Source organism: Helianthus annuus, chromosome 16 (genome assembly GCF_002127325.2).
Source record: "Helianthus annuus cultivar XRQ/B chromosome 16, HanXRQr2.0-SUNRISE, whole genome shotgun sequence".
NCBI lineage: Eukaryota > Viridiplantae > Streptophyta > Magnoliopsida > Asterales > Asteraceae > Helianthus > Helianthus annuus.
Window position 1 is genome coordinate 195,074,030 of NC_035448.2, and position 24,752 is coordinate 195,098,781.

At 36.7% G+C, this 24,752-nt stretch overlaps 3 protein-coding genes and 1 long non-coding RNA gene across 51 annotated transcripts; 2 read left to right on the forward strand and 2 right to left on the reverse strand.

Annotated features, from left to right (window-relative positions):
- Window positions 1-3,699: 3,699 nt before the first annotated feature.
- Window positions 3,700-7,654, reverse strand: LOC110915194. 40 transcript variants are annotated; one of them, XR_004883333.1, is made up of 12 exons: window positions 7,239-7,650; window positions 7,005-7,059; window positions 6,696-6,791; window positions 6,412-6,500; window positions 6,159-6,331; window positions 5,923-6,068; window positions 5,783-5,816; window positions 5,620-5,659; window positions 5,037-5,187; window positions 4,764-4,838; window positions 4,507-4,692; window positions 3,700-4,130 (listed from the first exon to the last, which is right to left on the reverse strand). XR_004883333.1 is itself a non-coding variant. In XM_035985081.1 (12 exons), the coding sequence occupies exons 6-12, from the start codon at window positions 6,031-6,033 to the stop codon at window positions 3,969-3,971; spliced, it is 609 nt and encodes a 202-aa protein (XP_035840974.1). In that variant the 5' UTR covers window positions 6,034-6,068; window positions 6,159-6,331; window positions 6,412-6,500; window positions 6,588-6,791; window positions 7,005-7,059; window positions 7,239-7,651; the 3' UTR covers window positions 3,700-3,968. The 40 variants fall into 40 exon arrangements, 10 of the variants coding, with proteins under 10 accessions (XP_035840974.1, XP_022015544.1, XP_022015542.1 ...); XR_004883334.1 differs by having other exon boundaries at window positions 4,507-4,697; XM_035985081.1 differs by having other exon boundaries at window positions 4,662-4,697; window positions 6,588-6,791; window positions 7,239-7,651.
- Window positions 7,655-8,804: 1,150 nt separating this feature from the next.
- On the reverse strand, window positions 8,805-14,071 carry LOC110915192 (putative receptor-like protein kinase At4g00960). 2 transcript variants are annotated; one of them, XM_022159847.2, is made up of 6 exons: window positions 13,829-14,071; window positions 13,062-13,201; window positions 11,918-12,125; window positions 10,882-11,110; window positions 10,500-10,650; window positions 8,805-9,541 (listed from the first exon to the last, which is right to left on the reverse strand). In XM_022159847.2, exons 1-6 carry the CDS (start codon window positions 13,890-13,892, stop codon window positions 9,053-9,055), a joined length of 1,281 nt encoding a protein of 426 aa, XP_022015539.1. In that variant the 5' UTR covers window positions 13,893-14,071; the 3' UTR covers window positions 8,805-9,052. The 2 variants fall into 2 exon arrangements, with proteins under 2 accessions (XP_022015539.1, XP_022015540.1); XM_022159848.2 differs by having other exon boundaries at window positions 13,062-13,198; window positions 13,829-14,069.
- Window positions 14,072-16,075: 2,004 nt separating this feature from the next.
- On the forward strand, window positions 16,076-20,253 carry LOC110915191 (UPF0481 protein At3g47200). Of its 4 annotated transcripts, XM_022159843.2 has the most exons (9): window positions 16,077-16,632; window positions 16,724-16,862; window positions 16,979-17,101; window positions 17,255-17,354; window positions 17,443-17,500; window positions 17,588-17,646; window positions 18,527-18,592; window positions 18,684-18,913; window positions 19,140-20,253. In XM_022159843.2, exons 8-9 carry the CDS (start codon window positions 18,837-18,839, stop codon window positions 20,089-20,091), a joined length of 1,029 nt encoding a protein of 342 aa, XP_022015535.1. In that variant the 5' UTR covers window positions 16,077-16,632; window positions 16,724-16,862; window positions 16,979-17,101; window positions 17,255-17,354; window positions 17,443-17,500; window positions 17,588-17,646; window positions 18,527-18,592; window positions 18,684-18,836; the 3' UTR covers window positions 20,092-20,253. The 4 variants fall into 4 exon arrangements, with proteins under 4 accessions (XP_022015536.1, XP_022015534.1, XP_022015537.1 ...); XM_022159844.2 differs by having other exon boundaries at window positions 16,076-16,862; window positions 16,966-17,101; XM_022159842.2 differs by having other exon boundaries at window positions 16,076-16,862.
- Window positions 20,254-20,807: 554 nt separating this feature from the next.
- On the forward strand, window positions 20,808-24,341 carry LOC110915190. Of its 5 annotated transcripts, none has more exons than XR_002578803.2 (8): window positions 20,808-21,510; window positions 21,589-21,677; window positions 22,024-22,103; window positions 22,192-22,607; window positions 22,684-22,754; window positions 22,912-22,991; window positions 23,336-23,843; window positions 24,192-24,341. It is a non-coding gene; the product is annotated as an uncharacterized LOC110915190 (long non-coding RNA). The 5 variants fall into 5 exon arrangements; XR_002578805.2 differs by lacking the exon at window positions 24,192-24,341 and having other exon boundaries at window positions 22,192-22,239; window positions 22,535-22,607; window positions 23,336-24,015; XR_002578804.2 differs by lacking the exon at window positions 24,192-24,341 and having other exon boundaries at window positions 22,021-22,103; window positions 23,336-24,015.
- The last annotated feature ends 411 nt before the right edge of the window (window positions 24,342-24,752 follow it).

Here is a 24,752-nt window from a genome sequence, read left to right on the forward strand (position 1 = left end):
TTGATTTTTCACTTCTATTCAAAAGTTTCCATCTTTTGCGATTTAACAATTTTTTTTTTACTTATGTGTTGTAATCTTGGCTTTGAGGGTTTTTCAAAAAAAAATGGTTATGCATATGGTTTTTGTAACCTTGGCTTTGGGTTTTTTTTTTTAAATTGATTTTTTTACTTTTCACCCAAAAGTATTTCATAAATCACTTTTAACCCAAAACTATTTGTTTTCTTACTTAAACACAAAACTTTTTAATCTATCCTCACAACTTTTTTTACTTTCAACTTTGGTCCTTTATAGTTTTCATTTTCTGCAAAATTTTCGCTTTATGCTTCGTTCTAAATTTTGTGACTTAACACATCGCAACATGCGTCTTTGGTTTAACGTTTTTACGTTTCGTTCTAAATTTTGCGAGTTAACATGACGCAACGTGCGTGCGTGTGTGGGTAAATGTTTTTACATCGTCTATTTTTTTCCCGTTTGATAGGTTCAACATAACGTACGCGTCCTAAATCGACTTAGTTATAACTAAAGAATCCCCGCCGCATTGCGGCGGGTTGTATTTCTAGTTAATACAAATTCTTATTATTAATAATATTTAATCAAATCTAAAATCTAATCTAATACAAACTTTTATTAACAATAATATTCAATCAAATCTAATAAGAATTCATACAAATCTAATATTCAATCAAATCTGTGGATAGACGGATCAAGCGTTCCTTGGGGTTGGCCGGAGTGAAAGTCAACTAGAGGCCCTTCCTTTTGCTTACCTAGGAGTTGTCCAACTACAGCTGGACAATGCTTGGTTAGGACCTCCACCAGACCGAATCCACCAATATAACCGTCTTTATCAGCAGGTTTAACGAGGTATTTGACCCCTGCGCGGAGGCTTTTTCCATGGGCATCGAGGACGGGAGCAGGAGCTGAACTGGCTGCTAAAATGATCAATGCGAGTACTGAGAATAAGATGATTGTTTTCATTTTTAAAGATGTGTGCTGGTGAATGATATGATGTAGCTATTTGTAGATGATGGGAAGTGTACTAGCTTTAAATTCAAATACGATTATTTAGTTGTTGGATTGGAGTTTCGGTAGTTTTAGACACAAAGTTAAAGTTGGATATTCACAGATGTTTCTGTTAAATTCGATTAATTAATTTGTTCAACAATCACTATTATCTTTATCATTGAGTACGGTTAACCGATTTATCATAATACAACCTCTCACCTATTCAATCATATGATTTTTCAATCTTATATTAACTATAAATATAAAAAAAAAATCCGTTAGTTTAGATTAATATTCAATCTTATCCTACTTTAAATATAAAAAAAACCCGTTAGTTTTTTTTAAATATATTTTTTTATTATTTAGTATATAAAATCATATTTATTCAACCCATGTAATACACGGGGGTTTTTAAAAATATAACTTTTATTATTATTTGGTAAACAATGTTACATTTATTCAACCCGTGTAATACAATGGTTTTAAAGATATATTTTTTTAATTATTTGGTATATAATATTACATTTATTCAACCCGTACAGTACATATGGTTCTTATAGATATAACTTATTTTATTATTTAATATATAAAATTACATTTCTTCAACCTGTGTAATAAAGGAGGCTTTTAAAAAGATAATGTTTTATTATTTGGTATATAAAATTCATTTATTCAACCCGTGTAATATACGGGGTTATAATCTAGTAATAAATATGTTTGAAACACATCCAAATAACCCCTAAGGCCCTAATAGTTTTTTGCATCCATCAAACATACATTCACAATATATATTTTAAAGCACTAGAAACTTAAATCGCACATTATACATGTAATAGTTAAAAAAAAATCAATAACTTAATTGAATTAAATTGACATGATTTGTAAGTTGTAACGAAAAGATGTAGCCATGATGGTGGATCAAGTGGTTAGACCGTTGGGTATGGTGGAGCTTGAGTTGGGTTTGGATTGCGGCATTTGTTGACACGTGGAATGGGAGCCCCCCACCGTCTAGTGACGTGTCCGCGGGGTATGGCGGGTCGTGGGTTGGGCTTGGGTTGGGTGCACCGCGTGGCAGATTATTAAAAAAAATTACAAAAAATTTATAAAATTCACACAACATTTATAAAAAAAACCTACAACTTCATTAAAATTTTAAAAATTACATAATACTAAAATTACATAATTTCTAAAAATTATAAAATAACAAACCTAGAGCGTTAGATAAATTTCAAAAAGAACGATCTTGTCGAACGCCCTTCGCTCCTTGCCTCGAAACTCTATGTTTGCCACCGCCACCCGGTCCTCGTGGCTTAACTCGCCGCTCGGAACGGCTTCGAAGTAAGCCTTGAAACGATCGAGCTTGGGCCGTAGCTCGCGCCATTTGTGTTGGCACGCGTTGAGGTTGTGGCGGTCGTTACCGACGTTTTGTCGGTAGGCTGCTAATGTTTCCGGCCAATATTTTGTTTGGCCCGGTTGCCGGCCCTTCATAGTGTCAACGACGCTTGTGACGAGAGCCAATTCTTCCTCGTGAGTCCAAGATGCCATGTTCTTCGGTGGGGTAGCGGGTTCGTGAGAAGTGGGTAGCCGGTGGCCCCGGTGGGGTAGCGGGTTCGTGGGATGGGGGGACCAGTGGGTTGGGGGTTACATTTATAGGGGTTGTTGGGAGACCCAGGTGGCGGATTGTATGCCAAACGGTTTGAATTTAAAATTCAAACTTTCAAATGACCGCTATGACATGGCGGGGTCAGCGAATAGGAGCAAGCCAGCTAGCATGTCACCCCCGCTCCACGCCCGACTTGAAACCCAAGCCCCAAGGGCCACGCCCCAACCCAAGCCCACCCGGGGTGGTGGCTTGGGCGTTTTCCCCCAACCCACGCCCCATACCCCATAGTCTTAGGTATTATTATTATTTATATTGATAGAAAAGGAGTTAATGTCCTACTTGTTTGGACCAAATAGACGTAAAGTTGGCAGTTACTTGTCTTAAGATCATAGATGTAGATGCATTTCGATAACTTGCGTGTATAGTACTTCTATTATTTATAAATAGTATTTATTAAACTCATAAATCTAACTTTGCTTTATCAGAACATACGTGACATAATATAGGACTCCGGGGTGTGATTCTTCCCCCAATATCCACATCATCTTCATCTCACCACCTTCCTCTTCTCATTCTCCTTCCTCGTCAAAGGTAGGAGTGTGAATTTCTAACACGACATGAATCTAAAACGAAATTCACGGGTTTAGGTTTAGTCTAAACGAGCTCGGGTCAGTTTCAGGTTGAACCTGTTTAGCTAAATGGGTCATGTTCGGGTCAACCCGGTCGGGTTGACGGGTTGACCCGTTTAACCCATTTCTATTAAAAATTATATTTTTTTATAATATGTTTTATGTCAAAAACTAAATTGAGTTTGTATGTTATACTATAACTAGTGGGAATGCCCGCGCGTTGCGACGGGTGTCCCGACTGATATCAATTTCAATTATGATGTCTATTACGAACCACAATCAATTCCAGGTTTGTAACATTTATTTCCATTCAACAATAGCCGCATAATACTTTCGGTGCACCAAATCTTCCGATTCAGTTAACCGCCTCCGTCGTGGCGGGTGGTGAAGGGCATTTAGGGCTTCCCTTGCTTGACCCATTTTTACGTCCATAAAGAGAATAAAATCCACCATAAATTTGGCATGTGGACTTAATCAAAATATGTATTACATCAGTACATCACATTCAATATTTAATTGACTTGTAAAAGTCAAAGCTTCTGCAATTTTGTGATAAAGGAATACAACATGAGTTGAGTATACATCACTTTTATCTCTAATTTGGAGATTAAAGAATGCAATTGGTATGGAAGACCAAAAAATCTATAATGTAGAATTCTGTAAATGGAATCTTCATTCTATATATGTAGAAGGATTGGTTTTGTGCAACCGTGTGAGGTGTGATAGAATCACCTTCAGTTAGTCTTCTGTTTCTTCTGTTTCTCTGGTTTTGGCTGCCGTACCAGCAACCTAAATGTCCATACAACCAATAAAGTCGCCTCGATGGGGGCAAACCAATAAACAACTATATGCTCCTTTGTTTTATGAACACCAAGAGCATATGCCCACCCAACAGCCTACATTTTTTATAAATAAAGTGTCAATATGCAAACTTAAAGAAAAATGCTGCATACAAATATAATCTTAGATAACATCATAACGCGACCCCTAAAAGCTTTTGTTTTGACTAACCTTTTGCTCATTGGTTCTATGGATTTTCAAAAACAAAAATTTTCATAAAAGAACATCAAAATAGGTAAACAAATCAAGTAGCTTTCATGGTCAAGTAACGGGTCAAAATTGGTTTGCATCAAAACAAATAATGTCTATGCGCAGGTCAATCGGGTCGTGTGGGGTTGACCGTTGACCCACAACCACTTTTCATTCTTTTTTTTTTTTTTGTAAATTTGTAAGGAGAAGATATGGTCACAAAAACTATATCAAAACAATAACCTTTTTTTTGAAGAAAATGAATGTATGTTGTAGGCTGAGTCCAGAGCCAACTTCCGACCCGTTTGATTTCTTTTAGCTAAATTTCTCTATTTTACCCATCTGACCCGTTATCAACAAACGCATATTTGACATGTGTTGACTTTTGAATATACCACCTCGAATTTTGTCATCTGTGTTACAGCCAACCTACGCTAAATAAGTTTTTTTTAGTAATAATTATATGCAACCAAAAAGAGAGTAAAACTGAAGATACTTACAGCAGCTGGATTCATGCATCCACCGGTTAAATCTGATCCAAGTTTTGAGAGGACTCTTGATGCATACAGTTTGAGCTATTTATATCACTCAAAAGAAACAGTCAAAAAAGCGTTAGCAGGTCATCAAAAAGAGCCGAACCCAACCCACTGCAACCCGTATTGGCCATCACAAAACTACCGAATTTGATTGTTAACATAGTAAAGCATTTTCAGAAGATCTTGCTTTGTTTCTCCTTCTAAAAGTGGATTTCCACATTTTAGATTTACATTTACCTTATCCTCAAGCTCCTTCTCCTCGGACTCATTTACAGCATTCTTCTTTTTCTCATCGTTTGAATCTTCCACGTTAAACGATTTATCAGAAACCAGCGTTTTCTCCCCTTCGTTCACCACTTCTCCGTGTGAGGAAGCATAACAAGCATTACTAACTCGAAGAAATAAAAGTATCAAGTATAGGCGAAGCTTTCAAACCATATACCTAATAATGGGCCAATTTGGCTCATCTTTTATCTCCCAACGGGTCAAATGATATAAATTACTTAAAGGGAATATGGCCAAAGTCACCTGGTGGGGGTGGGCTGGGTTGACACTCAAAACACTTTTTGTCCAGATTTTATGTTCTAAAAATAATTAATGCGCTACATATGATGGCAAAAACGACACTACAAAATAATATTACTTTTTAATAAGTCGATTACTTTAGGTGACTTTGGCGGTTTGGCCATATTCCCTTTAAGTAATTTAGATGCCTTGACCCAAACCCGTTTTAGCTCGTTACCGAAGCCACCCCTTTACCCACCTCTAAATTTAATAATTATATAGAAAGTAAAAAAAAGATACCGAGCAATTTCATTACCCAGTTCCCGCGACCTGCTCCCTCGCGTTTGAATTCATTCCTATACGTAAGATAATAAAGAATTCACAAAATTAAAAAAATGATGAGCAATTTATAAGTCAATGATCCAAATATAGAAAAAAGGTCTAATGTATCAGAGATGCAATATTGATAAGGCTAGAACCTTTTGGCTTTTGATATTCTTCAAGAGTCATCCCCTGTAATAAAAAAAAATAATAATAAAAAGTCAGTAAACATGCTTGGTTTACCTTAAAAACGGTAAAATAACAACAAACATCTCATGCCCTTAGTTTAGTTGTACACCATGTATTTGGGAGTTGCACTGAACTTCTGATAACCCTTGATCACTTTATTCACTGCATCAAGAAAATGTTTCTCCGTCACCGTCTTCCGTCGGGCTTGAATCGCATACATTCCAGCCTCTGTGCACACACTTCTTATATCAGCTTCTGCATCCATCACAAACAACCAAACATCATCAATCAATCAATCTAACAAAACACCAAATTATCGACTATCCAAGAAAAAAAAAGACATACCAGTAGAATTAGGGCAAAGACGAGCCAAAAGTTCAAACGAATATCCCTTTCACAGTGTTTTTTGTGTATGAATCTTAAATATTTGTGTCCTACTTTTCATATCTGGAAGCCCAAACCCCACTTTTCGATCCAGCCTTCCCGGTCTTAACAATGCTGGGTCAAGTGTATCAGGTCTGCAAGGTAACATGAATATATTATAAACACATAAACAAGACCAAAATGATTTATAAAAATCTAAACCAACACTGCATACCATCAGAACTTTAATTTTACCACGAGCGTCAAACCCATTAAGCCGATTCACAATTTCAAGCATGGTTCGTTGGACCTCATTATCTCCACCTACACCATCATCGAAACGTGTACCCCCGATTGCATCAACTTCATCAAAGAAAATTGAAGAACTTATCATAATAAACTTATACACACCTCTACTATCTTTATCTTGTGCAAATCATGTGTAGGATCAAACATATAGAGCCTAAGTTACATACTTAATGGTAACCAAGATCACATAACTAAATAGTCGAATACTACCTCTTTCCTTTGGGCAGCCTCTTCGCCAGTAACCAAAGCCATCCCGATTCCCATATTAAATGTACGTTTCATTTCAGCATCTTCAATGTTTTCATCCTGGAAAAGGAACAACAATAATGACAGATCACACACCATCTAAAAAAATTAAATTACTCCACCTCCTCCCCAATTCTTCCATTTCACACAATAATCATGGTATAAAAAAGAGCAGAAATTCATACCATAATCATATGATCTATTACCACAACCTGAAGGTATGGCAACACCCATGTTTCTTTCAAATTGTAAGTCAAAGAAGTTGTGTTCTACCTGATGCAGTCCGCCACCCATGAACACGAATAATCAATCGAACTTCTGGCTCCACCTGTTCATTGAAACAATGTAATTGTTTTATTTTATAGGAATCTATATATAGCATCAACAAAACCAAAACTGGCATTAAATCAAACACCTTATGTGCAGAACTAAAATTTCTCTGTAGAACTTCTATTTATCTGAACGAATGAAAACAATTGGATACGATCTAACAATAATTAAAATCACCTGCTCAAATCGCCTCTCCGGCTACCGCCAATCAACCAGAGAGTCAGAGACCGTCAAAACCATCAATTTTAGCAGGAAACGAAGTCGAAGTTTGGTGACCACCATCATCTGGGACCGATCTGTTTCGTGGTAGCAGAAAAAATAGGATGATCGATCGAGTGAAGGAAGAACAAACGTCTGTGACCGGTGGAATTTCTTCGTTGTTTCGAAGAGCGTGATTGAACGATTGGTTCTTGTGTGTTTCAACCATGATGAACTTGAGATGAAATTGAAACACACCGATGCTTCATCTGCAACCTGGAGACTCCCACCATTATTCGCATTCACAATCTGCCTTTCTATCTTCACGTCTTAATTGCAAGATTCATTTACATGCTATATAATGGGATATTAGGGTTTATAGGTGAAATCCCTAGCCTGTCCCTGGAGGCGTCTTAAAAGTCTGCTAAACTTCCTCTACTACCAGCTTCAGTTGCTTGTACATGCTTTTTAAAAATGTGTACCCCTGGTCAAATTACATTTTTGTACATCACTTCTCATTTTTATAATAATATAGATTATAACTTAAAAGGGAAATTGACATAAGATTTTATGATTTAATGTAATTTTGTTACATAAGTTTGTGTGTTTTTTTGTAGTAGATGATAATTTTAATATATTAATTTACTAAAAAAATTAGAAAAAAATAAAATCAGGTTGAACGGGTCGGGTTCGAGTCAGCCTGCGAATATTTGGGTCAGGTTCGGGTCGAGTTGAACCCGCCAACCCACAAACACGGCCCGTTTAACGCCCCTAACCAAAGGGGTATGGTTCCCCTTCACCGCCTTCTCCTTCCCCACCAATCAACAACCAACAACATCAACAAGCACAACAGATCAGGGAGGACAGGGTTGGGTTCCCGAGTGCACCGAAGGAAGGACGGGGGCGGTGTTTCCCGACAGTGACCTAAGCCACCTCAGCACCCCGAGGTGCTCCCCGCTCCCACAACCCACCGTCTAAATGGAAAATTAAAAGGTAATTCAACAAAAAAACAACTTCATGTGAAGAAAACCATTGAGAAGATAATGACATGTTTTTTTATAGATCAAAGATTGGTCAAAGCTTCACCTTTAAGATAATATTTTTTTTGTTTAATTTTGTTATTGTTTTTTATGTTTTATGTTTTCGTTTAATGAATGTTTTTCTCTGGCGTTACAAAAGATAAAGTAATATTAGTAAAAAGATGAAATGGGACACATTTCTTGACTGGCTAAATGTATCGACACATTCATTGACAATAAATGTATTGACATATTCATCCTTTCTTTTTTTGTCTTAAATTACAATATAAAGAGACTAGGCGAGTAGGCGGCGATCGCTAGTTCGATCCTTGAACTGAGCGGGTTTTACCTCACCGCACTGTCGTGCCTTCGGGCGAGTGTTCACGGGCTTCGGCCCTAGGTGAGGGTTTCCCCGGTTCGGAAGGCGAGTGTATCCCGATGTGGTGAATTTCGCCAGTAGCCCATTTGGAGGATTCGTTGGCCGTTCAAAAAAAAAAAAATTACAATATAAAAATCACCAAAGAAATATGGGAAATTTAATATTATATGCCTATTGAAATTACAAACAAGTCAAAATATAAAATCTATATATGAAGAACACTAAAAATATCTACACACCTAATTACACCTGCTGACTATCTCACTTCTCAATCCTACTTCTCACTTTTGGCTAAAGAATAGGTGTATGTTGTATATAATTCAGTGATTTAATCATGGAAAAAAATAAAAAAATAAAAAATAAAACTTTTTATTAAGAAAAGTTCTAAGATTCAATCAATCTTGAATCACCATGGGACGTTTACCATGAGGATCTGATCTCAACTTCCGGTGAGGACCCGAATGCGAAACGCCATGACCAGAGGAACCCGCAGCGGATGTCATGGTGGAAGAACCCGAACGCGCCGCCACAAAAGCAGATCCTTTCGGGGTACTAGCAACCATGGTGGTGGAAGTGGTGGTGGCGGTGGAAGCATGAGAACTCGAAGCACCAGAAGTCCCGGCTGCTGAGGATGATGTGGCGGATCTGTGGGACCTTCGGTACCTTGTGCCGGGGATTCCCGGGCGGTTCGGTTCGTCTAGTGCACTCGGTTTTTTGTTTAGCATTAAGACCACACCGCGCATTGTGGGTCGTTGTTTTGGGTCCGATTGGGTGCATAATAACCCGATTTGTATGCATGCGCAAACTTGTTCTGGGTCTGCTGACGCGGCCAGTTTTGACTCCAGAATTTCGAGGCTTTTGCCTTTCTTGTACAGCTTATATGCCTGTAGAAAATTTAAATCTATCATTTCTTGAACATGGACCATAAAAATAGTTAAAAAATAGGGAAAATCACGAAAATGTTCTTCGACCAAACAACTTTACGAATATTAACCTGGTATGCGTCTAGGGGGAGAAACAAACACGAAAATAAATACAAGTTTTGCGTCTGAGACGCAAAGTTTCTGCGCCTACTTTTTATTTCTTTTCCACCACGATTTTTAAACGAGTATATTTTTTCATACGATAATATTTTCTTATAAAAAAATACATCAATTTAAGATAATAAAATTCTCTTTAGTTTGGTGTGAACTTTTTTAAAAGAGTTAAATGCCATTTTAGTCCCTGTGGTTTGGACCATTTTGCCAGTTTGGTCCAAAGGTTTGAAACGTTGCCAATTTAGTCCAAATAGTTTCAAACGTTGTCATTTTAGTCCACTGGGTTAACTTCATCCATTTTTTCTGTTAACTAGAAGGCAATTCAGTCATTTTTTATGTAATTATGCTAACTAGAAGGGCAATCCGGCCATATAAAATGGCCGAATTGCCCTTCTTGTTAACAAAAAAATAGGATGAAGTTAACCCAGTGGACTAAAATGACATCGTTTCAAACTATTTGGACTATAATGGCAACGTTTCAAACCTTTGGACTAAACTGATAAAATGGTCCAAACCACAGGGACTAAAATGGAATTGAACTCTTTTTAAAAAGTATTAGCGTATGAAAAAGTTATGCTTTTTTAAAAATAGTGGTGGAAAAGAAAAAAAAGCCTAAGGATGATGACACGTGTCAACTTCTTATTCGCAAGGATTCATGAGGCTACCACAGACGCAATCTCAAGGATTGAGACTACCACAAACGCAAACGATGTTTATTTTCGTAAAGTTGTTTGGTAAAAGGCCCATTTTCGTGATTTTCCCTAAAAAAATTATAAAAGTGAAGGTTGATCTCTTATTCTCTTACCCAATCTAGTAGATTTTGGCACTCGGGATCAAGGTCGAAAGTCGAGTTTTTCTGACCACTAATGAGCTCTAGAATCACAACGCCAAAGCTATACACATCCACCTTTACTGATAGAGTACCGTGCATAACATATTCGGGTGCCATATATCCACTGTATCCAAAGGCAAAAATCCATTTAGGAGATCTTAATAACATGTTTTATAGTATCAAGTATCAACCGTTGTCAAAACAACAACCAATGGCTTGTGCTTAACAATGTGTCGGGTCAACCCAATTGTGGTTAAGAAGTGTGGATGACTATATTTGTTTAGATTGGTAGCTACCCGTTTAAATTATTAACTTAAAGAGAGACTACCTATGAATAGATATAGTAAAAACATACTTGGTACCGGCTACACGTGTGTTAATGTGAGTTTGATCTTCGGGGTAGAGCCTCGCCATGCCAAAATCCGCAATTTTTGGTATCCATTTTTCATCTAATAAAATATTGCTAGCTTTAATATCTCTATGGATGATACGATCATGTGAATCTTCATGAAGGTAAAGCAAGCCACGCGCGACACCGCGAATTATGTCGTATCTTCGTTTCCAATCTAACACCTCTTGATGTTCTGATAAAAAAAATCAAGAAGATCATAATCACCATCAAATAGCTAGCAAACAAATGTGTCATTTATTTATTATGTTTTATATTAAACGGGTCAATTTAGAAAAATCTAGCTAAGAACAGAACAGGCCAAAACTCACCTAATTTGTATTTTAAATGCACACAACCAGCCTCTTAAAATGCTTTATTCAAACATAAATATTATTATTGTGATAAGAGTAAAATGCACGGATAGTCCCTGTGGTTTGGTGAAATTTCACCTTTAGTCCCCAACTTTTCAGAATTACACTCTTAGTCCCTTTGGTTTGACAAGTTGTTACTCGGATAGTCCCTAAAGCGGATGAAGGTTACTCGGATAGTCCCTGTGGTTTAACAAGTTGTTACTCGGATAGCCCCTGGGTTTGACAAGTTGTTACTCGGATAGTCCTTGTCATTTCACACCCACTTAACCAGAAAAACTAACCTCCATCCGCTTTGGGGACTATCCGAGTAACAATTTGTCAAACCATAGGGACTAAGAGTGTAATTTTGAAAAGTTAGGGACTAAAGATGAAATTTCACCAAACCAGAGGGACTATCCATGCATTTTACTCTTGTGATAATATAGTTCTTATGATTTATTTATTTATTAATAAAAAATATAAACGATGGACAACATTTCGAGACCAACCTTTCAATTTCTGTTACAAGAATCTTGTTAAGACTTAAGTTTTTTTATCTCATATCGTAAATCATCTTTAAACCACCAAAACGACACGCGTTAATTGAATTATGATGTATACTATAAACAAAAAAATGGGAAAGAACTTACTGAAAAGAAACTTGTCCAAACTCTCATGTTCAACATATTCATATACTAAAAGCTTCTCCGGATTTCCACAATATCCCAATAAATTTACAACATTACGGTGTTGCACGCGAGCTAGTAGTTTGGCTTCATTCGTGAACTCCTTTTTCCCTTGTTTGGATGTTTGTGACAACTTCTTCACCGCTATCTCCCTCCCATCCTCCAACTTCCCCTACACATTTATTTAAACACATTTCAATCATGTAACATCTCATTTGCATGTGTCGACACCATTTTTCTTCACTTATGGGGTGTTTGGATACTTACGTGTGTATTGAAAGTGATTACCTAACCTAATTATTGTGATTTCAAGACTTAAACAATCAGTTTCTAGAGTTAATAATACTGTTTGGGTAATCTACTCCTACTTCTTGTGATTATTATATGATTAAGAGTAAATTACCATTCTCGTCCCAGAAGTTTGACCACTTTCGTCCCTGAGGTGCCATTTTCATCCTTGAGGGCCAAATTTCAAGGGTCGAAAATCGCAATACTTTGCCAAACTCAAGGATGAAAATGGCAATACATGGAGGACTCAAATGCACAAAAAAAATCATTTTGGATTGAACAAGCTTGGTTTTAAAAAGTGAGAGGCGCACAAAAGCGACGAGGTGTAAAATTGAGGCGTGAAGCGCAAAGCGCAAAAGCGGTGGGCTTTTCGTACCCGAGGCGCAAGATGTTTATATAATTTTTTTTATATATCCCATACATATCCCATAGGTTTTTAGCTTCCTTTAACCAAAATATAGCTATAAATAAGGCTTTTATACCATTTTACTTACATGTACAAGTCAAAAAACCCAAGGTACAACATTTTTCTGCAGTAAAACGCCTCAGATACATGAGGCGCGCGCCTCAGGCCAAAAAGCCCTCAAAAAAACCCTAAAATTTGCGCTTTTGGGGCGCTTCTTGTAATTACACAAGGCACTGAGCGAAAAAGCCCCAGAGGCTGCGCCTAGGCGCGCTTTTTAAAACCCAGGGAACAAGCAAAAATGACTAAACCTTAGGACGATACTCTATGATTAATTTAAGGGTCAGCCCCCAAACCCCCTAACTAAAATAATACATTTTTTTCTATCAATTCGAATGAAAACAGGATGATTGTAACCTTAAAAACAGGGCCATAACCCCCTTCACCAAGCTTATTATCTGGATGAAAATTCTTAGTTGCAGAAATTAGTGTTTGAAATTTAAAAATCTTCTGTTCTTGAGCAGCAAGCTGTTCCAATTCTTCATCTTGAGTTTCTGCTTCACAATTCAAAATTCAAAAAAAGACAAACACATAAAAACCAAGAATCAAGATTCTTGAACAACATAGCATCCAAGACAAAACCAACCTTAAAAAACATAAAAAGATACCATTTTTGATAAATTCTTGAAAAGGGTACCACATAAAAACCAAGATTCTTGAACAACATACCATCTAACACAAAACCAGCCTTAAAAAAACATAAAAAATATTCCATCTTTGATGAATTTTTTAAAAGGGTACCACATAAAAACCAAGATTTTTGAACAACATAGCATAAAAGATACCATCTTTGATGAAATCTTGAAAAGGGTAGCACATAAAAACCAAGATTCTTGTACAACATAGCATAAAAAACAAAACCAACCTCAAAAAACATAAAAAGATACCATCTTTGATGAAATCTTGAAAAGGGTATCACATAAAAACCAAGATTCTTGAACAACATAGGATAAAAAACAAAACCAACCTCAAAAAACATAAAAAGTTACCATCTTTGATGAAATCTTGAAAAGGGTATCACATAAAAACCAAGATTCTTGAACAACATAGCATATGAAAACAAAACCAGCCTCAAAAAACATTAAAAAAAAACACAATCTTTGATGAAATCTTGAAAAGGGTACCTTTAGTTGACTTGAGCTTGAAGGGTTTGACCAAATTGTAAAAGAAGCTTTTGGATTTGGTCATCCTGCTTGCTAACCAGACCAAACATTGGATTAAGAAATAGTATTTACAAACATACAAAAAGTAACTTGTGGATCGTAAGAGTTTTAGGGTTTTATAGAGGTTGAAGAAAGTGGGTGATCATTTCTTAAAGTTAGTAGAAAGACAGAAATGAAGATAAGTTTTTGGAGTCGTAAGCATTGAACTTGAAGAATTAGTCAACCACAGTTAACGCGCCTAAACTAATGTGGACACTGGACATGGCCCAAATGTTTTAAATTGGGTGCTACTTTCTACACCCCCCTAATTACTTTTTTCACCCTCCTCCTCTCACATACTTACAGGTGGGGCCCGCGTGGGACCGACAGTTTTCCTCTCACAAGGTCTCACAAGGGGGGTATAATCAGGAGGGGAGGGGGTGTGTTTAGAATCAACCTTTAAATTCATACAAAAATACATGTCCCCAAATGTTTCACCTTTTGGGTGTCACTTCTGACGTATTTACGTCAGATTCAGGTTTTCTCACTCCTACATGTAAACAAAATATAAAGAGTGTAGTTCCTCTGTTACTTTTGTAAAATAACACCTATAGTTTCCAACTTTTAAAAATTACACCGATTTTTCCTATGGTTTGACGAGTTGTTACTCGGATAGTCCCTAGAGTGGATGTCCGTTAGTTTTCTCCGTTAAGTCCATCTGAAATTACTTATTTACCCCTCCCTTTAAAAAAGGTTATTGAATTTTATCACCCTAAACTATTGGCTATTGACCACTGCCACCCCCAACTATTACTTTGACGTCCGTCACCCCTAACTTAACACTTAGTGTGTTATGTCACCAAATCGTTATCTGATCACTAACTTAAGATCTCGTTACTATACCTTTGAGGGTGTCATAGGGATCTTAGGAAGGTTTTAGGGATCTTAGGACACCCCAAATGTATAGTAACAGCATCAAAAGTTAGTGATCAGTTAACGACGTGGTAACAGAACACACTAAGTGTTAAGTTGGGGGTGGCGGGCGTCAAAGTGATAGTTGAGGGTGGCAGTGGCCAATAGCCAATAGTTAGGGGTGATAAAATCCAATAACCTTTTTTTAAAGGGAGGGGTAAATAAGTAATTTCAGATGGACTTAAAGGATAAAACTAACGGACATCCACTCCATAGACTATCCGAGTAACAACTCGTCAAATCACATGGAGCACCGATGTAATTTCTAAAAGTTTGGGACTATAGGTGTTATTTTAAAAAACCACAGGGACTATCCGGACATTTTATTCAACTACAAAATTAAGAAAGTATTACAAGATGGTGTTTGGTCTCTCCTTCACACCAAAGCCACACCATTCATTTCTTAAGACCACACGGTATTGATATAGAAATCTGGCGTAGAAGCCAGTTCACGTCAAGCTAACACCCCCTACCCTGTGTTCGGCGTGAAGTTGTGGTTGGGGCTTGAGGATCTCCACCGGTGTGGGGGCAAATGTGTGGGTGAGGTGGCGGCGTTTTATTGGTGGGTGAATTTTGGGTTGATTTTGATTGGTTGGTTTTTCTTTTATAAAAACGTTGCTTTTCACGCCCCATCCCACTCCTTTTTTTTTTGCACCACGCCACTTTTCTGACGCGTGTTAACGTGGCGTCCACATGTCGCATAACGCCCTTTTTTCAAGCCCCTGCACAACGTATAGTATAACCATCTCTAAAACCATGGTATCTATCTTTCCCATCCCTTTCACGTAGAGAGCATAACGTACAAGTCAAAAAAGAATGAAAAAAGCGGTTGGATGTCTTTAGGAAGTACTTAAGTTCAATACAATTTGTTAGGTTAACTCATACAAAAACCCTTAGGCTATGCAAAATCCAAAGTTCCAAAGGCACCAAATTGTTTGTGGTCTGATTTGTTGCCTGTAAAAAAAAAACAAAAAATCTAACGCCCTCTTTCATCCAAAGTTCCAAAGGCACCAAATTGTTAATTATGTAACATTTATAACATCCAATTAAATACCCTATATATATGCTGTAATTTCTTTGCCTTTTGCCTGTTTGAGTCGGGGGTTCTCTTGTATTTGGTCTTTTGCCCGTTTAGGTCGGAGGTTGTTTTAATGAAGTTTAATTTAAAAAAAAATCCAATTAATGATTAAACCCCCTATTTCTCCACAAAGTATACCAATAAAATTATATATATATATATGGTTCCCATTAAGTGTAACCAACTTTCAAATCAACCTTGACCATTGGATTTGGCTGAGATTAAATCTCAGCCACTTAAACTCATAAAAGTAACTTCCATGATGGCAGTTCAAAACAGTTGTTTACAGTTTCTTCAATAGGTGGTTACCACCATCTTTTTCTGCTCATTATCTCTACAATAAGCAGGTGGTTTTCCCCACTCATGACCTCCACAACTGGATCCTCCTACAATCCTGGTAAACCGCCAATTCAACTGCCCCACTCTCCCCTAATTTTAGGGTTTCAAGAGGTTAAATATAGAATGATGATCGCAAGAAGGAAATCTGAAGTGGAGTTCTCCTTGACGACGGTTCCCCCAAGCTCTTGTAATTGGCGATTTGTGCAAATTTTTCCGGTCTCAAAACATCCCCTGTTTCGGTTCAAAAGTTAGCCTGGTGCTAATATGTGTCTAATCTTTTAAACGAGGCATACATTGTCATTGAAACTTCAAATATTCCGCATCCTTGTAATGTTCTTATTTTTGGTTACGTTAGAGCTGTGTGTTTGAAAGATGGGTTGTATATGTATCGAAAATGGTGGGTAAAGGGGCTACACCTGATTTTAATTTGTGGTGAAGATTTTAATTTGGGTTTGGGAGGGTGGTTCATGAATCTATTGTGAATGTAGGTTTGGAATGGAATTTGTTTGTGCGTGTAAGGCGTTGATGTTTATGTAAGTGAAATGTGGGGTCTTGAATGTTGCACGCAAGTTGTTCGATGAAATGCCTGTGACAGTTAAATCCTCCAACCGGTACAATTTGTCATGTGTATGTTCTTCCAAACTCTGTTATTCCATTTTACAACTCTGTAATCGTTCATCATATAACTTTGATGTTTAATTTTGTTTGCTTATTGCTGTTTGAAATCAAGTTCATGATTGTAGGTGATTTTTTATGTTTAATCAAAGTCAATATCAAAAGCTTGAAAGAGAATGAACTGGATTGTCTAAGGGCTCAGATATGCTTAACAAAGAAGGGCGCGTGTCTCTTGACACAACTTTAGAACGGTTAGCTTTTACTTTTCTTCTTTCTTTTTAATTCTTTATTGTGTTAAATTGCTTTTCTGTTTTTATTTTTACAATTTTATATAGACAATTGTTATTCAAAAATATGAATGTTCTAGGTTGTTAATATTAGTTGTTGTTTAACGAACACTACAGATCATATTTTTGGAAACAGTTTGTAATGATCGCTAGATAATTGAAAGAAATATCCGACTCAAGATTCATCAGAGTCCCGATAGAGTGCCGATGCTGATGAGTATGCTTACTTTATAAAACCATCTTATTTTTCAATTGAAGGTCAGAAGGTGTATATATATGGACCATCTTTATATATTCTTAAACAGGCCAAATGTTGAAGCTGGGTATCAGGACTTTAAACGTCGGCTTGATAATTACGAGAAGGTAGTAAATTCTTTTAAACAAATTTGTTTGTGACATATAAATTATTTATTATTGTGATTTAAATTATTTTTACCTAATGTTGACTAGGTTTATGCGCCGGTTAATGACGTGATATATATGGTTAGTGGCCATGGGGCCAGATACAAGTAAGTATTTCCTGTTTACCCTGTTTTTTTTTCTTAATTTAAGCGACACACTAAAGTTAGCATAATTTCATAATATCACCATATTTTTCCTGAGAAATTATTCTGGTGAACAATAGTAGTTATCTTCTCGGGCGAATTGTGTATTCTTGGTAGGTGATCAAAGCTATAAGGATGGCCAAAATTCGACCAAAGTTATTAATTTCTTGTAAAAATGCAAAGAAAAGAAAAAACAGACCAGTAAGCTTACTATAAGGATGGCCAAAATTGGACCAAAGTTATTAATTTCTTTTAACAGTTTATTAAAAATCGAGTTTATTTGTAACAAAAAACAAATATAGAAAGTAAATAATTAATTCAGTTGTTGCAAATACAAGTTCGGCATTTTAAGCAAAGTCAAAGTATGCATTTTGTATGTATAACATGTTCGAGCCAGTTATTATTGAGCTTGAACGACAACGTGCACCTGTCGTAGTTGTACCTCATCAGGTCAGACAATGCAGCCACAAAATTTTACCTCCACAGATGACTAAAAAGAGTTAAAAAAAAAAACCTAAAAAGGAATTGGGTCGAACGGGTTTGTAAAGTGTATTTTTAATACATATTTTTGTATAATATAAATTTCAAAATCATTTTTAGGACATTCATTATTTTAAAAAGCAAACTCCCTGTACAAGGCTCCGGCATGCGCGGCCGCGCAGGGTTTACGCAGGCCCGAGTTGGCTGGACACCCTCTTTATTAACATCTTTAAAGAAATTGGAAATAAATAATTTTTTGGGTAGATCTGACCCGACTCGAATGTAAATGACGCTTTGCCCAACTCATTCATTGAAAGATTTGTTCTATGCAAACATGAATTTTAATGGGATTTGTGCGTTGCAGGCTGTTCTAAGAGATTTATGTGCCAAATCTGCAGATAGGCCATTGAAAGAAATTCCACACATAGAGGTAACCAACAAATCATTAGATCAATCATTTCAGTTTTAGTTTTGTAACCTTAGAAAACACCGTTAATGAGTTCAAGTATTGGGGATTTCAGATGCCACTTCATATGATAATCGAGATACAAATGGGAGTGACTGGTGTGCAGGAGAAATGGTACAAACTCATGGATTGATGAACATGGAAACCAAGAAATGAATTTTTAGTTTGAAGGAATTCTGGGAATATGTAATTCAAGTAACATTTGTTAATGGAAGGATCTCCTATATTCATGAAGGTGCTGAATTTCTTGCAAGGATCACAACTGATGAATGGGTTAGCTTATAGGTTAGCTTTTTATATCACATTAGTTCATATAATTGTGTAATCTGACTTTGTTTTATATCTTTATGTTCATTCATTCATGTTATATTACATTAATGTACGTAACCCGTCCAACGGACGGGTATTAAACTAGTACTTGTGAAGCTGCAGAAGATTTAAATTTGAAAGAGCTTGCACTTCAATACTTCGAACCAATGATATACAAAGATTTAGATACTCCCAAGAACAGTTCTTTGCAGGTTGATGGAAGCCACTTTCTAGAACTCTTTCGGGCCAGCATCTGCCCGACTGAGGTTTCGCAAAATAAGTTTGTGGTCAAGGAGCCGCACATGTTTCGTTCAGTATCAGAATTAAAAGAGTCTGGTGTCAAAGTCAAAAGGGCGGAAAACTGTCAACCGTTAGAAGTAAGGTTTAAAAAGGGGGTTCTGAAGATTGCTCCTGTGAGCATGGATGACTACAAGTTCACATTGTTTAGAAACATGGTGGCCTTTGAGCAATGCCACTCTGGCTGCAAACCACATGTAACGGCTTATGTATTCTTTCTTGATAGGCTAATAAACTCTGGTGAGGACATAGAATTGCTTCATTATCCAGGTGTTTTGCAACATACTCTAGGTGGGAATAAACACGCAGCAAGACTGGTGAACAAGCTCTGTAAAGAGGTAGCTGGGGCCGCCGATGACTCATATTTACGCGATGTGCTTTGGGAGATCAATTGCTATTGCAACGATGGGTGGAATCAAAAGAGAGCGAAACTGAAGCATGAATATTTTTACAATGTTTGGGTATCAGTAGCGACTATAGCTGCTATTATAGTCATTTACCTTACCATACTTCAAACAGTTTGGGGGCTCGGAGAAGATGGTAACCGAACTCACATGCTCCGAACTGGTTTCTGGCGTTCCATGGCAGATGCTTTTGCTATACCATTTAGACGTGCCAATCCCGATGCAGAAGCTGTTGCTATACCATTTGGAGGTGCCAATCCCGATGCAGAAGCTGTTGCTATACCATTTGGAGGTGCTAATCCAAACGCAGAAGTTGTTGCTATACCATTTGGAGGTTTTAAGCCATCTAAGAAGTCATTTGTGCCTGTCAAAAATGATCTTGAGATCTTTAAATGGTTCTTCAGTCATGAAGAACGTGACGACATGAATCCTTTCTTCTTCATGTTGTTTTAATATGCAGGAAGATCCTTTTTTTCGATTTCATTTTCCATGATTGTCCGGTTATTGCAAGGAAAATAATGCATGTGTTATCTTTCATGTATGTTCTTTCTCAGGAAAGTAATGCAAGTTCTACATGATTTCCAACTATATGTTTATTTATTTATTTAAAAGTCGTGTGTAAACAAATTACTTTGAATATTAGTTAGGCCACTGGGGGCACTACCTTAACTTTCCGTGATGGTGCAATTCAACGCGTGATGGAATAACTTTCCCCACCGCCACCGGTTGTTGATAACGCGTGATGGTGCAAATTTCTTTAACGCGTGAATTATTCAACGCGTGATGGTATTAATTTTGTGAGGATAATTGTTGGTTGGGGGGAAATTTTTTGGTGTGGTGGTGAGTGATGACCACTGCCACCAAAAAAAGTTGTGAGTGATGGAAAAATTGTTGATGACATGGCGGAATTTGATTGGTGCTTGTGAGTGATGGAATTCTTTCACTAGTGACCACCCCCCTCCCCTTAGGTAATGCGTAGTGGGGCGGTATGCCCGGTCATGGCGCCGGCAAAACGTCCAGCACACCAAAACGTGGGCGGTATCAAGGAGGAATGGGGGAGTGGCGCTATAAATATCACGGCGGTATATTTGTTTGGTTACAACCTTTGGCCAATCAAAAGAGAGTATAGAGTTTTTATAATTAATTAATCAAATTGAAAATTATATATATATATATGGAACCCATTAAGTGGAAGTTACTTCTCAAATCATTCTTGTCCATTGGATCATGCTGAAAATAAATCTTGACCCTTTAAACTCCCAAAAATAACCACTCCCATGGCGGTTTAGAGCGGTTGTTTGCGGTTTCTCCAACAATTGGTTACCTCCACCTTTTCCTACCCATTATCTCCACAACTTTAGGGGTTACCTCATAAATTTCCTGCCCACTATTATTATACTATTGTTCACGATGAGTTAACCGCCATATTGAGGATAATAACCGTTTTTGTAATGATCTCAGCCGTTCAAATTTGACGGCTGTTTCTAAGATTAAATCCTAACCATAATAAGTAGGTGGTTATATAGAGGTTAATTTTTATGCAGAATAGTTTGTAAGTTTTGAGAGGTTATTAGAGGTTTCCATCCCACTCCCCACTCTCTCTTCAACCTCTCCCCCACCCATTATAAATCCCCATCCCCCACGCCCTGCTTTCTCCTCCGCAACCACCTAAGCCACCCATTATAACCCTCCACCCCCACCATTGCCAGGTTTTCTTTCTCCTCTGTACACAAATTGGATGATCATCTCACTAGATCCAATCATCGGCTTTCAAAATTCTAACATTGGATCTTCTTCCAAGTTTCCCACAACCCACTCTAGAAATTGGCGATTCATCCCTAATCAGTCATCGTCTCCCTCTCGTGATTTAAGGTAAATCTAATTTGGAGCTTTAATTAAATAAAAGGGGTTTTGTTGTTTCTTGAAACTTTCACGTTGTTGTGCTTCTAGGGCTTTTCGAATCGGACCAAGTCGTTCGTAGTGCCGCTGAGCTCCGTCACATTACTGATCTTCAATTCGATTCATCCAGTGCCAAAATTGTAAGTTAAACCTAATTTTCACTCATGTTGCATCATTTTCATTTACAGTCGACTTCACTTCACTGACCAATGTTTTGTCTGACCTAATTTATTCAATGTTTCCTAATATGGGGAAGATTTGTAAATCGATAATGTATCTAGCGATTGCTGATAATATGAATGTGCAAGTTTATATTCATAATCAATTTCTTTTGTTAATTGTTGTTTCTAATATCTGTGTAATTGGAATCGTGAGTATAATATTAGTGTTTCAATTCTAAGGTTGATAATTGACACTCTTTAATCATGGATCAAAGTGATTATATATTTGTAATAACTATTTGATCAAATGCTATTTGGTCAGCAGACTGCAATAAGATTGAGTGGAACATCAGAGAAGGCTTACATTAGATCTTATAACGTGAAGCCGAACAGAATCGGTGTCAAGTATGTTCTTATCTTGCTGTTTTTTTTTTTATATCATCATTATACTTTTTATCTAATTACACATTAATTGTCACTTGATGAGTTGCAGGAACAAGGCTATTTAATTTGGATTTGTACATGTAATTTGGGTGAAAAAGTAAGTGATTGGTTCTTATATGATATCCTTATTTAAGCTGGACGGGTAGTTGACTCGCACATGGGTATACTTTTTATGCAACCAAGTCCGTCTAAAAGTCTAAGATTCAGATTTTTCTTACTTTTTAGTTTCTTTGTGCTCTTAATACTCTGGACTTTTTGGCTTAGTTATATGTCGAAGACATATGTTGATGGTAGACACGAAGCCGATGACGCTTTGCAGTCTGAATTAAGTATAATGGTTTGGTTCATTCATTCACTGACTTGACACTTCTAATGGGGTTTTCTAATTACAGGAAGTTAAAAATCTTGACACTTCTAAAACTTTGTCTAGCATTGGTCCAAATGCTATCTTCAAGTTTCTGGAATGTGAGTGGTTACTTGTATTGCAGCTCTTTTTTTAAATGTTTTACACCTTCGTGTGATCTTTTTTTATTTTATGTAGGTTACTTAGATGTATTGTTGATGTCTGGGGCATACAACATGACATTCAGCCCGTTTGACCCATTCACTTAGGTAAGTATTTTTATTTGGCGCATATGAAATAAAAATAAACCCAAATCGACCCAACTTAAATGGTTGAAAAACTGCTATATTTTCAAACCAGAAGTGTAAATTTCATATTCAAGAATTCTAAGAAGTAACACATTCAGATTATTCTTCTCATTTGCAGGCTTTAGTAAAGACATTGGCTACTGAGGAGTTATTTTAGCATTGATGCTCCAAGTCACGAACATGCGCAACCACTTCCTGGTGACAAAGTGTTTTTTTTTTTTTTTTTTTTTTTGATATTGGGAACATTTTTTACTTGAATTATTAAGCTATCAATGTTAAGTGATGCTAATTAAGCCAGGCAGTCAGTTACTCTTTTCTTGCTATATGAGCCATGACTTCTAAAATTAGCACAATTTGTTTAACAAGTATTAGACATAGTTTATTATTATATTATATTAGAGGGATTAGAATGTAACATTATATTTCCTCTAACGTGATATAATGATATAGCAACATACAAATTATAATGTCTATTATAGTCGTAGAAGCATATTATATTCATTTCTTTGTGAACTGTAAATATATCTTCTTTTTCTAAACAGAAAGAAGATGATTATCTTTTGGAAGTATGCAATCTTTGCCATGCTGCAGGAAGATGAGGGACTCAGGGACCTCATATGTGTGTCGTTCCATCCAAGGAGTTTCTTCGATGGCTAATCGTTCTTTGCACCCCTACTTGAAAAACATCTTTAAACTTTTTTACTAGAGGTGTGGAAAAGATTAGGCCAGTTCAAGGAATGCTTCGGAGGTTTCGTACTTTATTCAACTTACGAAGTGCGATTCGTGGCAATAATAGTAAGGGACAGTATGACCTATCAGTTAAGATAGTACACGAAAGCGAAGTCAATTGTCCTCCTTTCTCATGTATAATAGCTAAAGTTATTTATCTTTTTATATGATGTTTATAATTTAGTTTTAATATTGTGTTGTCATCTTTTGCAATATACCGTTTCGTATATTGAAATGTGGTCTTGAAGAGATTAACAAAGTTATGCAAGAGTTTAAAGGCATGCTTTCTTGGTCTACTGAAGATCCCCAAGACGCATCAAGGTGTGTGTTTTCATTCGGTAGGTTTAAAAGACTATGAGTAACATCTATTCGGCAGACAAGCTCTAAAGATTGACTAGCATCTGTATTGGGTTGAAAAGTCAACACTTTTTATAAATATATTTAATTTTGTAAATAGTTATTTTGCTGAATTAGTTACATAACTATTGCTGTATCATGATCACCTTTTTCGAATAAAATAACTTAAGAGGTTGTAATCACCCGTTCGATCTATGACCCTTTTGGCCCGGTTCCTTTTTAGTTGTACTTTTTAACTTTAACCCCTTGTCGAAAATGTCCCCTCTAGCTTAAAAGTATCTCTTGATCTTTACTCTTGTATCTTATCTACAGTTCACACTTCGTGGGATTTTGCATAAATAACTGATGTAGTGCTGAGACTGAGAGTACCATTTTTACTTTCTATGGATTTGTGGTTGTAAGTTGTTGACGTTCGTTTTCCTTTTATAAATAAGAGAATGGTGCTTTTGTGTGTAAAATTGTTTAAATTTGTGTACACTTCATATTGATTATCTTTGTTTGTTACGTTGTTCAACGTGACCCGTCCGCCGGACGGGTATTAAACTCCCAAAAATAACTGCTCTTATGGCGGTTCAGGGCGGTTATTTACGGTTTTCTTAGCTGGTGGTTACTTCCACATTTTCCTACCCATGATCTCCACAATTCAACTTAATCCTCCTACAAACTTGGGTAGTGGTATCAATTCAGTATTGTTATATAATGTACAAGCCACATACAAAATTTCTATTTTCAATTGAATCATTCTTGAAGAATAAAAGAAATCCCTGCAATCCTCGTCGTTGAGCCTCCCGATCACAGGTCGGCTTTTGTTCATATTTGAAAGTATCATAGCTATTATGCTCTTTCTTTTAGTTTTTTCTTGGATTGGTTTCG

Excerpts from the sequence above, each read along its gene's own strand:
- LOC110915194 (XM_035985081.1), bottom strand. The coding sequence starts at position 6,033 with ATGTATGCGATTCAAGCCCGACGGAAGACGGTGACGGAGAAACATTTT. Across the intron at positions 5,188-5,619 it reads GAGCAGGTCGCGGGAACTGG|TAATGCTTGTTATGCTTCCT; the intron begins GTAATGAAATTG and ends TCTTCGAGTTAG. Across the intron at positions 4,698-4,763 it reads GATGCATGAATCCAGCTGCT|CGTAGGTTGGCTGTAACACA; the intron begins GTAAGTATCTTC and ends AAACTTATTTAG.
- LOC110915192 (XM_022159847.2), bottom strand. The coding sequence starts at position 13,892 with ATGACCAAATCCAAAAGCTTCTTTTACAATTTGGTCAAACCCTTCAAG. Across the intron at positions 11,111-11,917 it reads TTTGGACAAGTTTCTTTTCA|AACATCAAGAGGTGTTAGAT; the intron begins GTAAGTTCTTTC and ends TTTTTTTATCAG. Across the intron at positions 10,651-10,881 it reads ACACGTGTAGCCGGTACCAA|TGGATATATGGCACCCGAAT; the intron begins GTATGTTTTTAC and ends CTTTGGATACAG.
- LOC110915191 (XM_022159844.2), top strand. The coding sequence starts at position 18,837 with ATGGAAGGATCTCCTATATTCATGAAGGTGCTGAATTTCTTGCAAGGA. Across the intron at positions 18,914-19,139 it reads ATGAATGGGTTAGCTTATAG|TTCTTTGCAGGTTGATGGAA; the intron begins GTTAGCTTTTTA and ends TCCCAAGAACAG.